Source organism: Microcebus murinus, chromosome 19 (assembly GCF_040939455.1).
Source record: "Microcebus murinus isolate Inina chromosome 19, M.murinus_Inina_mat1.0, whole genome shotgun sequence".
NCBI lineage: Eukaryota > Metazoa > Chordata > Mammalia > Primates > Cheirogaleidae > Microcebus > Microcebus murinus.
The window spans coordinates 11,710,473-11,725,981 of NC_134122.1; the positions used below are offsets into that span (position 1 = coordinate 11,710,473).

The following is a 15,509-nucleotide window of genomic DNA, read 5'->3' on the forward strand; positions in this document are numbered from 1 at the left end:
TGTTAGTGACCAAGAAAAAGGCCAGCACCTTGGCACTGTTTTGCCAGTTAATTTCTAACTAAGGAAACTCTTGCTGCCAAAAGGTGCAAGACAGAGTCCTTGTATTTCCGGGCACAGGTGTGACCCCTCATGCCAATTATTTGGGATCTCTATTAGGAAAAAGAACAACAACTACCTCACAGCTTGGAAAAGGCAAATATTATGCCAAAAGGAAAACTATACCACCCCCCAAGAAAACAATCTCAAGAAACAGAACCAGAGAATAATTGGAGGAGAGATTGGCAGCCTGGGGCAAATGCATACATGTATAAATACACATATGTATGAGGCACACACCTGTGAGCAGAATAATTCTACCTTCCTGGCTTCAGGTAAGGCTGTGTCTGTAGCTGCCTTCTCCTAGCTCAGCTTCTCCCCCGTTTTCTGTTGGTTCCCAGTCTATTTGGGAGGGGGAGGAAATTAAAGGGATGGATACTGGGGTGAGACCTGGATTGGGTCATGACTCTGCTGAATATTGGCTTCATGATCTTTGGCAAGTCCTTCCTCTCTTTAAGCCTAAGTTTTTCTAATAACAATGACCACTCTTCTTCCATTCCATCAATGAGTATTAGTTATGCACCTATCATGTACCAGGCACCTGAGATACAGCAATGAACAAGAGCACTTACTAAGTGCTTGGCCCTACTTTACATAGATATTGTTTTACTTAATCCCAGTGACAATACGTAGTTGATTACTACTCATCATAGTGTTTCCAAACTATAAGTTGCAACTGAAATCATGAAATCATTCCCTTTGTGGGTTATATCTGGAATTTTCTTTTAATTAAATAGAATATACAAGCAAGCAATGCATACAGTAAGGGTAAGAATTGCTTGATAAAACTTTTGTTTTAATTATGCATGTGTGCACACGTACAGGAGCTACTGTACTGGATCATGACATAAAATGCTTTTATTATGGTACCTCATGGTCACAAAGGGTTGTAAAATATTGCTCTGGAACACAAGTTCTTTGAGCACAGGGATGTCTTTGAACTGAGACCAGCACATTGTAGATATGTGTAGGCAATGTGTAAGATATGTGTAAGCAATAATCCCCATTTCACAGATGAGAAAACTGAGTCTCAGTGAATTGAAATACCCTGCCCCAAATCACAGTGTTAGTGATTGCTAAAACAGAGATTTGAATCCCAGCTGCAGGCTCTAGTTCCCACATACTTAACCACCACGCTACGCTATTTTGCTGCTGTCAACATTGGGTGAAATAGCATGGGACTACCCTAGAAACACTAAAATGCATTATGAAGGTGAATTATCTCTCGGGTGCTTATCTCAAGCCACTTCTTTTTTTTTTTTTTTTTTTTTTTTTTTGAGACAGAGTCTCACTTTGTTGTCCAGGCTAGAGTGAGTGCCGTGGCGTCAGCCTAGCTCACAGCAACCTCAATCTCCTGGGCTTGAGTGATCCTTCTGCCTCAGCCTCCCGAGTAGCTGGGACTACAGGCATGCGCCACCATGCCCGGCTAATTTTATATATATATATCAGTTGGCCAGTTAATTTCTTTCTATTTATAGTAGAGACGGGGTCTCGCTCTTGCTCAGGCTGGTTTTGAACTCCTGACCTTGAGCAATCCGCCCCCCTCGGCCTCCCAAGAGCTAGGATTACAGGCGTGAGCCACAGCGCCCGGCCTCAAGCCACTTCTTTACAACTCGTGAGCTGCACGAAATTGCACAGACTCTGTTGCGTTCATTGTTCGCCTTGACACCTAGCTCCCTGTTTGGTACATAGTAGCTACTCAATAAATGTTTGTTGAATGAGTATGTGGATCTGGGCAAGTTGGAAGTTTCCAGACAGAGAATCAGGAGTTGGTTGTTAAAAATCCAAAGGTGCTTCCAATAAGGTGGTGAGTCCAGAACACTACCCTATCATGCTACTGCCTGCTCCAAATGAGAGACTCAGCTCTTCAAAACGTGTTGAGACTTAGGGAGCCACGGCTGGGCTGTGGGTGCGGGTAAGTGTGGGACCACAGAGGGGAAATACCCACTAAAGCCAGGGCTGCAGCACTGCACAACTTTTAGAGTCTCTATATATGAATGGCACCTCCAGGAGCTGTACAGAATGCAAGCAAAGCACTCCCAACTGTGGGAAGGGGAGCTAGATTATGCCTTTCTCCCAGCCATCTCTGTTCACAGGACTTCAGGCATCAGAGACAGAAAAGAAAACTCAAGGGACCAACCAACCTCTCCTTGCCTTGGGGCAGGTGTTCCCAGGATCCGAAGTAGCTGTGAATTTGCAGAGAGGATGGGACGGTCCTTCTCTCTGATGCTGCTGGTGGTGGCGACCTCTTGGTTCATCATAGCTGTAGCCGCTGACGGCTTGGAAGCAAGTAAGTGGTGCGCGTGTGCATGTGCGTGTGCGTGTGTATGCGTGTGTGTAGGGAGCAATGCTGCCCTTTGCGGAGGCGGTCTCAGTCCCTCTCCTGTCACGCTTGGGATTTTCATAGTCTTTATCCCAAGTCCATTTCTTAGACTCTGATGTGCATGGGAACCATTTGCACCATTTGAAAATTTTGCTAAAATGCAGATTCTGGCTCACTAGGTCTGAAGTGGGGCCTGAGACTGAATCTCTAACAAGCTCCCAGGTGATGCTGGTGCTGTCTGTGGTCCTTGGATCACGTTGAGAGGCGAGGGGCTAGAACACCGCTAAGGCATGCAGGCACCGCTAAGGCATGCAGGCACGTTGTTGGAAGGTCAGAAACATACTTGATCACACTGGAGATTTGAACACACCCAGATGGCTCCAAACACCTCCCCTTTCAACCTGCGGAGGGGTTGAACATTGCCCTCAGCCCACCCTGGAGTACTTTGGGGCATGTCACATACTACCGCGGTGTCATGGTTGAAAGCACACAATCTGTGGTCCTGCCGTCTGGGTTTTCATACTGGCTCTGCTGCTTACCAACGGAGCAAGTGGCTTCATCACTCTGAACCTCCATTTCCTCATCTTTAAAATAAGGATAAATAAAAAACTGAACTTATGAGGCCATTGGGAAGTATTCCACAAGATAATGAATGAAAAGTACATCTCCTAGTGCCTGGCATATAATAAGTGCTTAATTAAAAAAGCTCATGTTTTTTGTTTTTTTAAACTGTTATTTTTGTAAGGGGAGGGGGGCAAAGTGCACCTGCCCTGCCAGGTGCAGCTGGGAAGTCTTCAGAGAGGGGAGACATTGAACAGGGCCCTGATGAAGGCTCAGCAGGCAGGGAAGGGGATCTGGGCAGGAGGCATAAAATGTACAACGGCAGGTTCACCATAAATCCTACTGCAGTATCAGAAGTTCTGTGAATGCAGAATTCTTCTGGATGTGGGAGTGTAGGTGTTTTCACAGATACGGCTCATTCCGCTAGGAAAAAGGTCCTAAAGGACATGAGTTCCTTCGGGGGCCTTGGAGGAATCTCTGGGTGGCCACTGGTGTAGCTGCCCACCCACTGAGGCTGGGCTCTTCTGTCTGCAGAGAGGTGCTCTGATTGCCACAGCAATGCTACCTGCATGGAGGACGGCGTGGTCACGACCTGCTTCTGCCAGGAGGGCTTCACCGGCGACGGCCTCACGTGCGAGGACCTGGACGAGTGCGCCATTCCGGAGGTGCACAACTGCTCCGCCAATGAAAACTGCGTGAACACCCCGGGTTTCTACGAGTGCGTCTGCCTCGAGGGTTTCCGCGAGACGCCAGGGCTCGGCTGCACTGACGTGGACGAGTGCTCGGAGTCGGGGCTCAGCCACTGCCACGCCCTGGCCACCTGTGTCAATGAGGAGGGCAGCTACTCGTGCGTGTGCCCCGCGGGCTACCTGGGGGACGGGTGGCACTGTGAGTGCTCCCCGGGCTCCTGCGGGCCGGGCCTGGACTGCTTGCCCGGGGAAGACGCGCTGGTGTGCGCCGATCCGTGCCAGGCGTACAGCACCCTGGACGAGTACTGGCGCAGCACCGAGTACGGGGAGGGCTATGCCTGCGACAGTGGCCTGAGCGGCTGGTACCGCTTCGTGGGCCAGGGTGGCGTGACCATGGCCGACACCTGCGTGCCCGTCCTGCGCTGCAACACGGCCGCGCCCATGTGGCTCAACGGCACGCACCCGTCCAGCGAGGAGGGCATCGTGAGCCGCACGGCCTGCGCCCACTGGAGCGGCCACTGCTGCCTGTGGGATGCGCCGGTGCAGGTGAAGGCCTGTGAGGGCGGCTACTACGTCTACAACCTGACAGCGCCCCCCGAGTGTCATCTGGCGTACTGCACAGGTGAGCGGGCCCCACCCCGCAGTGCCGTCCCAGGCCCAGACAGGCACCCCAGGGACGGGGCTGCACCCTTGTTGATTCTCTGTCTCCGCGACCCTGCAGACCCCAGCTCCGTGGAGGGGACCTGCGATGAGTGCAGTCTAGACGAGGACTGCAAATCGGACAGTGGCAGATGGCACTGCCAGTGCAAACAGGACTTCAATATCACCGGTGAGGCCGGTGGGCATGAGGCGGGCTGAGCTCCTGTCAGCGCCTGGGGGAGGCGGCCTGGGGGAGGGGGCGGGGACCCTGTGGGTGTGGCCCAGGGAATACGTATCCGGTCTTAGTAAAAAGGGAAGGTTCACCAATACCCGTGAAAACCCACGAGAACTTCCCTGGGGCTCTCTGAGTGTCCCCTCAGTTGGCTCCAAAGCTTAGGGGACTTCCTTATGCCCAGTCTTCATTCTGAGGCACAGCGATTGCTGCCACCTGGTAGCCAAAAGCTACCTGAGCCACGTGCCTGCAGCGCCAGGACACAGGCCTGGCAGCCAGTCCACGGACCAGCTCAGGACCCTGAGCAAGAAATGGGCCCTCCCAGAACCTCGGGTTTCTCCCACGTACAATTATCGAAGCTGGCTAGTATCTTCCAGACTGCAGCCGTGATTTGAGTCGTGTCCAAGCATCAATTTTACAAATTTGGCCTACCCAAGTATTACCTATGCTGTGATCTTTATTATTAACTTGCTTTCCCTCCGATGGACTGAATCCCTTCTTCTTTTACATAAAATTGGGAAGCTCATGGTCACTACTGTGTCTGTCCGTGGTCACGCTCACTTTAGAAGGTTCACTGTCAAAATAAATACAATGAAAAGAAAGCCATGAAATTCCAGCAGTTGTCCAATACTTCGATAAGATGCTTTTTAAAAGTAAATACTAAAAATAAAAGAATAACTTCCATTTTTAAAAAAAGTAAAAAAAAAAAACAAAAAACAATTTGAGCTGGATGTTGTTGCCTGTCCCAAGCTCTCAGCCTGAAGTCTGCTCTCTGGTTAAGAGGGAGATTAGCAAGCACAGGACATTAAAGACATTAGTAGCAAGCTGGGACCGTCACCTTGATGTAGAGAGGATGGAAAGAAATTGCAGCTAATATATATATATTTTTTAACTGAGATTCAATGTTATTTAATGCAGGGACAGGGAAAGACCCCAAGCCTCCCGCATTCTGTGTGCAACCATCCTTAGGGATTGTGGGACTGGGTGGTTGACCGCCGGGTGCGTACAGTGATGCCGGGAATCCGGTCTTGTGTCCCCATTGCCCTGGGGACATGCTGGGCCCCTGAGTTGCAGACGCAGACCCCCGCCCCAATCCTGCCCTCTTCAGATATCTCCCTCCTGGAGCGCAGGCTGGAGTGCGGGACCGCTGACATAAAGGTGTCCCTGAGCAAGTGCCAGCTGAAGAGTCTGGGCTTCGAGAAGGTCTTCATGTACCTGCGCGACAGCCGGTGCTCGGGCTTCAACGAGAGAGGCAACCGGGACTGGGTGTCTGTGGTGACCCCAGCCCAGGCTGGCCCCTGTGGGACAGTGATGACGGTATGTCCTGGCCAGTGGGGGACAGGGTCAGAGCACCGCCTGGTTCAAGCCCCAGCTCCACCACTTACTAGTTGTAGGAGCTTGGGTGAGTCATTTAGCCTGGCTGTGCCTCGGTTTCCCCAACTGTAAAGTGGAGAAATAATAGTACTTACTTTATAAAAAAGATGTTGAGAGGATTGGGTGTGTGAATGTGCTAAACCGATCAGGAGGATGACTGCCACACAGCAAGCACTCGATCAATGTTAGCTTCGGATAAGGAGGGTGACCCGGGGTGACGGTTCCCCATTTTACAGATGGGAAAAGTAGGGCTCAGACGGCGGTGGTTGTCCCAGGCAGTAGGTATGAGCATTGGGTTCAGAAGCAGGTCTGCTTGTCCTGGGACACAGGGTCTATGTCACTGATGTTTGGAGAACCAGGGCCTCACTTCTAGAGGCCTCCTCACATGGACCCCGGGGCAAATGCTGTGTGAGTGCTGTGTTGCTTCTCTCTCCTCATCCTGGATGCAGGGATGTGGCAGCCCTGCCTCTTAGGGCCATCGAAGGGACCGATGCAATGACGCGGGAGGAGCCTTCAGCTCAGGGCCTGGCACGCACCAGGTGTTCATGAATATTTGTTGCTGCTGTAGCTTTCTATCACAGAGACTGGGAGGGCAGCTCGCAGGTGGCCAGAGCCAAATGGCCTTGGCTCTGAAGTCCTACTCAGATCCTCACTCACACCCCTTTCTCCCAACCCCCGCCCTGCCCATGCAGAAGAACGAGACCCACGCCACCTACAGCAACACCCTCTACCTGGCAGACGAGATCATCATCCGTGACCGCAACATCAAAATCAACTTCGCCTGCTCCTACCCTCTGGACATGAAAGTCAGCCTGATGACCTCCCTGCAGCCGGTGGTCAGGTGCGGCCCAAGAGGGTCCCCAGGGCCCCTGGACAGCTTTACCCCACAACCCTTTAGTTACCTGGCCTCCAGTCTCCCCGTCTACTGCCACCCATAGAGAACGGGGAGTGGGGGCTGTAAGCCAGGGTTGCCCGGAGGAAGAGCCAAACTAGAAACCCTGGAGTCCACATTCAAATCCAGACTCTACTGCACACCAGATGGCTTTGGAAAGTTGATATGACCTCCCTCGGTGTCAATATTCCCATCTGTGAAATGGGCTTAGCAATACTTTACTGCCTTTCTTAGAGTACAGCAGTGCTCTGCAGAAATGAGTCAAATATAATATTAGAGCCTCTAGCTTTTCAGAGGGGCAGGATGGTTGGACTGGTAAAAAGGAGGGGTCTCAGTCCAGCCTTGCTGTGGGACTAAGGGCAAATCCTGGTCCATCTTTGGACCTCACTTTCCTTCCTTCTCTGTCAATTGAAGGAATCTGATTAAAGAGGGGTTTGCATATTATGGTCTGGGAGTATCCTGGCGTGGGGGTGGGGTAGGTTCCGTGGCAGAGAGCCTGTGGGGTGAGCCAGAGAAGCTCCACCCATACTGGGTGTCACATGAGGTTTTATTATTTTTATAAAAAGGATCCCGTTGCTAAATAAAATTGACAATCTTTGCATACGATGAATCACAGGCCAGTAATGCTGATGCTGGAAAAGATGATAGTGGTAATAAGAACCGGCATTTATGGAGAGATTATGGGATGGCAGGCATGGGGTCAAATGCTCTGTGTGGAACAGCTCGTTGAAATCTTACAGAAGCCCTAGGAGATGCAGGTATTATCATTCTTATTTCCATTACACTGATGTGGAAATTGAGGCTCGGAGAAGTTTGTATCTATGTCACCTGGCCTCAGTCATACAGTGTCCTGTGTCAGATCTGCCATGAAGCCTACATCAGCGTGGTTAAAAATAACCCATCTGTAAAACCCCACCTTCTGACGGAGGTGTTCGTAACTCACAAGGGAGCCAGGACCCGGTCTGTAGGACTCGTAATAGCGCATCCCTTCTAACCTGTTCTAGATCCAGACCAAAGAAGGAATCTAGGTGATTCCCTCCAGAATTTGTTTGTTCTGTCTTGAAGGCAACAAGGGTAGCCAGGGCCACCAAGTGAGGGCCTGGACATGTTACTCAGGATGTGACCCAGGGAGCAGCAGGATCTCCGTCACCCAGGAGCTTGTTAGAAATGCGGAACCTGAGCCCTACCCCAAACCTACCATTCAGAACCTGCATTTTAATGAGAGCTGGAGGTGCCCTGCACATGCGCAGTTTGCAAAGCAATGGTTGGTGGGTTCTAACATGCAAATAGCTGCAAGGGACTGCCCAGGGATGCAGACCAGAAAGGGTGGCCCACCTGTGGCTGTTCCCAGCCTGGTCCTCTCACGAGCCCCTCCCCCCTGCAGTGTCCTGAACATCAGTGTGGGTGGGACAGGCATGTTCACCGTGCGGATGGCGCTCTTCCAGAGCCCTGCCTACACGCAGCCCTACCAGGGCTCCTCCGTGACGATGACCACCGACGCCTTCCTCTACGTGGGCATCATCCTGGATGGGGGCGACCTGTCCCGGTTTGCACTGCTCATGACCAACTGCTACGCCACGCCCAGTAGCAACGCCACGGACCCCCTGAAGTACTTTATCATCCAGGACAGGTAAGGCAAGGCTCCTGCCTGGGGGCCCAGGGCTGGACTTCAGAGGAGTCTTTGACCTGGCTGGGGGAAATTACATCTTTATTTTCACTACCCTGTAGCTGGAACTTAGCATTCCCACCCAGGATGAATATAGGCAACAAACCACTGAAGTATTAGCAGGACTACGTGGCAGCATTTATGCCCATCAGTACTTCTTTTTTTTGTTTTGCACTTTCCTTTATATTAGATTTCTTTTTTTTTTATTTTAGCGTATTATGGGGGTACAAGTGTTAAGGTTATTTATATTGCCCATGCCCCCCTCCCCACTCGATTAAGAGCTTCAAGCATGTCCATCCCCCAAACGTTGCTAAGTTACTTAGTAACTTCTTAGTTACTAAGAAGTACTATACTAAGTAAGTACTTCGTACTTAGTAACTACTCAGTAGAAGTAGAAGTACTGAGTAGTTACTAAGTACGAAGTACTTACTTAGTATACTACTATTAATAGAATTTTCACTAAACCTTATCATTTAATGCATTATCAAATATGTATTTGCAAATATTTATGTATAACATGCATGCAAATATATAATGCATGCTTATATATAAAATGTTTTAACATTTGAGAATCATGCTTCAATTTAATTGGTTTCCTTTATAATCTTTTAAATATTTTATTTTATGCATTTAAAAACATTATTTTTGAGGAGGGAGGCATAAGCTTCCCCAGAGGTCTGGGGGTGGTCTATGACTTAGGCAATGGTAAGAAACCTGATCGAAAGGTGTGCCCAGGGCAGCAGGCCACCAGGTACCTGGCTTGGAGGAGGGAGGCATAGGCTCAGTCAGCCAAGGGCCAGTTGAAGCCAGGAGGATGCAGGTGTTCTGCTTGTCACTCAAGAGGCATTAGATAGATGGCTGTGAGCCTCACCGTGAGAAAGTGGTTCACGTTTTTATCCACAAATTGAGCAGGTGTCTTGGAAGCTTGCTGTGTGCCAGGCTTTGTGGGTACCACAGTGAATAGAAGAGACAAAACTCTGCCCTCATACAGCTTATATTCTAACAGGGAGAGACCCATAATTAAATGGAAGTGAAATATATATAATATGTCAATGATAAAGAGGCCATAGGAAAAAGGGAGGAAGAGAAGAGGGGCATTTGCAATTTTAATATTATAGTACAGTCAGAGAGAGAGAGCTTCCTGGAGAAACAGTGACCTCTTCTCATTTCAGTTCTGTTAGAATCTACCTGGTTCCATCAAGGGGAACTTGCCAGTTGGGTATTAATCTGATATTCACCTCTGTTATTTGGAATCTCCCTTTGCAATACAAAGAAAGCAGAAGTCTATTTTTATAACCTTTTGCAGTTAAGCATCTAATTAAAATTTAATAGAATTCTTTGTTAACCATGTACACATTTGTATGGTTCTACTGTATTTATGGCAAGTGACACTGGTTTGCTGTTTGTGGTCATGATCTAAAGATTATTCTAGAAAATCAATGTATTTCAGTAGAAAATATAAGTGGATTTAAAGAAAAATAGTATGTAAATAATAATGACAGATGTTGAGGTACACAGGAAAACATTCATAAAGGTGGTATCTCGATAAGGAGAAACAGAACTGCAATTTGGGGAATATTGGCATGACCTTCATTCAGACATCACAGAGATTTGGGTTCAAATCTTGGCTTTTCTGTTTCTTAGTTCTGAGATGCAGGTCAGCTCATCTTTCTAGATATTCATTTTCTCAGACATGAATGGGGGTAAATAGTACTTACTGCTCTGGGATTTTTAAGTTTGTCTTTCCTGAGTATAAAAGTACAGTGGGCACATTGTGGAAAACTTGGAAAGTTTTGAAAAAGAAGCAGGAAGCAGTGTGGGGTGTGTCTGTGTGCGTTTCCATCCGGGCGTGTATGGGAGCTGGGTTGAGAAACACCAGGTTAGGACAGGTGTCAAAACATCCCTAGATGTGAAAAGACAAGGAGACAAGTTGGGGCGACAGAGAAAGCAGCTGGAGGGGACACGTGGATGCCTGGCTTGGGTTGAATGTGCAGGGCCACCATAGGCCATGCTCTCTGCCTTTCACTTAACCTCAAGCCTCTTATTTTGCCAACTGGGGATTGCACTTTTGGGGTTAGATCTGAGTTGTGGGGGACACAGAGCTGAGAGCAAAAGACACCCCCAGAAAGTTCCTTTCTCAGTTCTCACTGTCTGCATTCAGCCTCCCTTCTAAATCGACTTTGAGCAAATAGTGTGAAAATAGCAGAGAGGGTGCCCAGCCAGCCTGCACTGAATTCCCACACATCCTGACCCAGCCCGGCACACGTGCGGGTCATTTCTCTTCGTAAGAGTGTTTGTACAATTGTTTATGTGCACAGATGGGTGCATACATTCCAGTTTCATCAGCAGCCCTCAGTACTCAGAGGATGCCATCATTATAATTATATCAGGCACATAACAGTTAATGACCCTAAAATACCATTTCCTAGGAAATCTGAAATTGCTGACTTTTGGATGGATTCAGCTCTGTGGTGATAACGTTTTTGCTTTAGTATCAAATTCATATAGCACCTCCAGTGTGCCACATAATGTTCTAAGAGCTTTAAAAAATTAACTAACGTAATCTTCACAACTGTCTTATGATGTGGGCTACGGTTATCCCCTGCGCACAGATGGAGAAACTGAGGCACAGAGTGATTAAGTAAGCTGCCCAAGGTCACACAGGTCAGGGCGTGAGTCTTTGCTTAACCAGCCACGTTATGTGACGTAACCCTCCCAGATGTCCACGCCTTGAGGACTCAACCGTCCAAGTGGTGGAGAACGGGGAGTCCCCACAGAGCCGGTTTTCCGTCCAGATGTTCCGGTTCACTGGAAACTACGACCTGGTCTATCTGCACTGTGAAGTGTATCTCTGTGACTCTGTGATCGAAAACTGCAAGCCTGTGAGTCGCCCCCCCGCCCCCAGCCCATCTCCCACAGCCCAAAACGTAAAGCCCGAAAGAAAACAAATCAAGATTCCTGCTGTGTGTCCCTTTTCGCACAGGGCTAGCATGAGGCAGGCAGGAAGCCTCCGCTGCGGGGAAGGCAGGGGGTGGCGGATCGCGCCAGGCTGGAGAAGGCTCCGGCTTATCTGCAGGCTTGCATTCTAACCTCAGGAGCACCCATTCTTAGCACTGTGCCCACTTTGCGTGTGTTACCCTTTTTAATGCTTTACAGCAGCTCTGTCAGGGAGCTATCACTACATGGGGAGAGGGGCTCAGAGAACCTGAGTGACTTGCCTGAGCTCACACCTCTGTCTAGCAAGTGGTAGAGCTGGGACATGAGCCCAGGTAGAGAGATCTCCTAACTCTATGAGGTGTGCAGCCCACTCCGCAGGGCAGGACCACAGTCCGGCGCCCTCACAGAAGGTTTTCTCTACCCCCCTCTCCCTGCAGACCTGCTCGGGAGGGACCAGATTCCGCAGTGGGGCCGTCATAGACCAATCCCGGGTCCTGAACTTGGGTCCCATCACACGGAAAGGTGAGAGAGCCACTTCCTCCTCCACGTTCCTGGCTGGGAACCATCTCTGGGGAGGGGGAGGGATGACAGAGCCTGGCACCTTGGGATCAACTGGGATCTGCAGGACAGGGAGCAAGTGGGTCCTCTGGGTGGAAAATAAGCTGCCTTCCTTTTGCCAGTTCCCAGTCATTCATTCATTCACTCGTTGCACAAATATGCCTGTGTGCCTGGGGACCTTGTGATGAGCAGAAACAGACAAGCCCTGCTCACCTGGGGCTCAGGGATCCGTGAGGGAGGCATCATTCAAATAATTCTACTGAGATGTGATAATAGCAATTGTCCTAAGTGCAATGAAGACAATGTATAAAGAGCACTGAGCTCTTGCAACAGGGGAACCAGACCCGGTCTGGAGGAGCGGGGAACAAGTGGCTGAGAGTTGGAAATCGAGAGGGCAGTAAGTAAGAGGGGTCAGGGAAGGGGGCAGGGAACCCCAGGCAGAGGATACAGGCTGGGCAAAGGACCTGTGGTCAGAGGGAGCCCAGCTTGCTAGAGGGGCCGAGGGAAGGGCAGGCAGGCTGGAAGGAGGAGGGGAGCCATGTGGGATGAGCTGATGCAGGTGGGGCCAGACCACCTGGGGCCTTTCTCCTGAAAGCCGTGAGAAGCTCCTGAAAGGTTGGAAGCAAGGTAAGGAAATGACCCAGATTTGGGTTCTGAAAAGATCACTCTGGCTGCAAGGAGAGGAGCAGATTAAAGGGGCTTCTCTCAAGCCAGCCTCATGCTTTCTCTTTCCACTGATCCCTGTTTCCTCCCAAAGGTGTCCAGGCTGCAGTCTCGAGGGCTGCTTCCAGGAGCTTGGGTAAGTTCAAGTCTTCTCTGCAGAGGTACCTGCCCCAGAACCCTCCCTGGGGGCTTCTATCAGTTAATAACCCTCAAATACCATTTCCTAGGAAATCTGAAATTGCTGACTTTTGGATGGGTTCAGCTCTGTGGTGATAACGTTTTTGCTTTAGTATCAAATTCATATAGCACCTCCAGTGTACCACATAATGTACCCCCAGGTGTACTGGAGGGCCTGGCCTGCATGGCCTGGCTCTGAAGAGGTGACCATATCTATGGACACACTTGGGCCTGGGCTGTACGTGTGCACACATACTTGTGCCATCTCACAATCGTGCATACGTGCACACAGACAAAAGCATGCCCAGACAGGCACACAAGAACATAGACATCCAGATGTATTTGCATGCACACACATGAGGTCACATACAGACATTCATATTTGCACACGCAGATGCACAGAGATGCACAGACAGCTGCAGTTGCACACGTGCACATTTGCATGTGCAGATGTACACACACTTATTACACGCTTGTACCCAGAGCGAACGTTGCAGATCTGCATCTTGGGCACTTCCCGCTGCTCCTTGGCTTACCTCTAACACCTTTTTCAGGATTCACTCAACAGAGGTCTTAATATTTGTTAAGTGCTACTATGTGCCAAGAACCATGCTTAGGGCTGGGGTGAACATGATAGCCAAGCAAGAAACCCTGCTTCTCTGCCTCTTTGCTCTTCTGACCACAAAGGTCAGGGATTGGGGGTGTTTTTATGGTTCTTGGTTGGTCCTCGATTTTCATGGCTACTGAATTGTCTGAAAATCTAAGTGAAAAGCAAATCCTGGCAACAGTTGCCCTTCTTTCCTCCTGGCACCTGGATCCCAGGGGGTCATTATACTGATCTGGCATTTGACCTAAGCTACTTTGGCCCAGTTCTGGTGGGCTCAGAGCTAGAGAGTCAGGGAGTTCCTAAGAAGCTTGTCCCTCCAGGGTCTCTAAGGATGGTTGAGTAGGTTGGACGCTGCGTAAAAGTGCTTTATTAAGGGGATATCAAGCCTAGTGCCAGAGGAAGGACTGCCTTTATTCAAACCGGTCTAACTGGGAGGGTGTATTTTTTGGGGCAGATAAGGAGGAAGCTTCTTTTTTTCTGATGGACTAGCCAGAAAGGGTGTCCTTTTCTAACCGGTCAGTCTAGAGGAGACATCTGTTGTTGGTTTGCACCAAAGCGCATCAGCGCTAGCAATGGCTCTATAATTGTTTTCTTTTCAGAGCTCCTGAAAGTCTGGCTGCCTCTGGTTCTCTGGGCCACCTTGACCTTGACATTTCAGTGACAGACGGCGGGAAACCCTGTGCTCTGTGGCTACCAGCTCGCTTCCTGCTGGCCAGGGGGCGGTGCAGGCCAGCGCTGCGGCCACAGACAAGCGTGCCCAGGCTTCAGCAGGCCTGCTCTTGTTTTCTCCCCTTGGGTCCTCGCCGTCAAAAACCAGTGCATGTCTTCGAATGCTGTTTTCTCTCCAAATGGGACTTGTGATGTGCCTGTATGTGAGGTCCCTGTCTCTTTAAAGAGTGTGGCAAAATAATGATTTGAAAATCTTAGTCTTTGAAGTCATTCATTCATTCAACAACTATTTACAGAGCGCCTACCGTGCAGGCACTGTCTGTGGTGCTGAAGTTCCCATGGTGGGCACGAACGGCTCTGGGCCCCGTCCTCACGGACTCCGCAGTCTGCTCGGAGAGGCTGGGTTCATCCCAGGCTCTTCTTTGTGACCTTTGATAAGATACACAGTGTCTCTGAGCCTTAGGCAATCGTTCAGTTATCCATCCATCCATCCATCCATCCATCCATCCATCCATCCATCCATCCATCCACTCATCTAAGAAATATTTGCTAAGCATCTGCCGTGTGCCAGGCACTGTGCTAGATGCCAGGGATATAGAACAGGTCAGACATCGTCCCTGCCCTCTGGAGTTCACTGTCTGGTAGGAGAGAGAGAACTTAACCACTTCGGTACGAGCGTCGACTGCAGTCGATAGCCATAGATGAACGCGCACAGCGAGTGTAGCCGACAGCCATGATATGAAGGTGCACAGCCGAGAGCCGACTTTAGCCGACAGCCATGATATGACTTCTCTAATTTTGCATTTATCAAAATAAAATTGTGAACACTTAAAAATAACGTAACGAAAACATATATGTGTATGTTACCTATTCTGATATTTACATTACAAGTAAAGCTGCCTGTGAAGTCAAACAAGCTTTCAGTGCTTTAAAGCTTTCCTCATCACACAAGAGCAAAACGGATTCGTCGTCGATGCACAGCACAAACTATCCTGCGGACTGTGAGTGCCGGCTGTGGGCAAGGTTTTGCGGCCGGTGAGCACCGTACCGAAGTGGTTAAGCAAGTAATTCCAAGCAAGTCAGGCATTTCAGAAATGCAGAATGTGACAGGGGCTGCTGCTTCTGTTCATGGAGATGGCAATGATGCCCTCGCAGGGCTCGTTCAGTTTTCCGGAAGCATCTATCTGAGTACTTCCTGTGTGCCAGGCTCTGTGCTGGGTGCTGGGGAAGCGCTGGTGAACAGGACAGACATGCCCCCGCCTTTGGGAGTCTCACAGTCCTTGGAGGTGACACGGAATAAGCAAGGCAATGCCAGGCATGGCGTGGCACCTCCTGGACTTCCCCCTCGAGGTCCTGTGGTGGAGAGCAGCCCCTCACCCCGCCGCCAGGGATGCCTTGCAGGGGGCCCCGCCAGAAGCCAGGGGCC

The 15,509-nt window shown here is 49.9% G+C and overlaps 1 protein-coding gene across 2 annotated transcripts; it reads left to right on the top strand.

Annotated features, from left to right (window-relative positions):
• The first annotated feature begins 266 nt into the window (after nucleotides 1–266).
• Nucleotides 267–14,340, top strand: UMOD (uromodulin). Of its 2 annotated transcripts, none has more exons than XM_012736078.2 (11): nucleotides 267–371; nucleotides 2,261–2,386; nucleotides 3,515–4,291; nucleotides 4,391–4,498; nucleotides 5,649–5,857; nucleotides 6,607–6,755; nucleotides 8,191–8,436; nucleotides 11,192–11,354; nucleotides 11,847–11,931; nucleotides 12,725–12,766; nucleotides 14,014–14,340. In XM_012736078.2, exons 1-11 carry the CDS (start codon nucleotides 296–298, stop codon nucleotides 14,073–14,075), a joined length of 2,043 nt encoding a protein of 680 aa, XP_012591532.1. In that variant the 5' UTR covers nucleotides 267–295; the 3' UTR covers nucleotides 14,076–14,340. The 2 variants fall into 2 exon arrangements, with proteins under 2 accessions (XP_012591532.1, XP_012591533.1); XM_012736079.2 differs by having other exon boundaries at nucleotides 270–371; nucleotides 2,193–2,386.
• Nucleotides 14,341–15,509: the final 1,169 nt, after the last annotated feature.

Coding starts and splice junctions, on each gene's coding strand:
- UMOD (XM_012736078.2), top strand. CDS start 296: ATGCATACATGTATAAATACACATATGTATGAGGCACACACCTGTGAG. Junction 5,858..6,606: donor CCTGTGGGACAGTGATGACG/GTATGTCCTGGC, acceptor CTGCCCATGCAG/AAGAACGAGACCCACGCCAC. Junction 11,932..12,724: donor GGGTCCCATCACACGGAAAG/GTGAGAGAGCCA, acceptor TTCCTCCCAAAG/GTGTCCAGGCTGCAGTCTCG.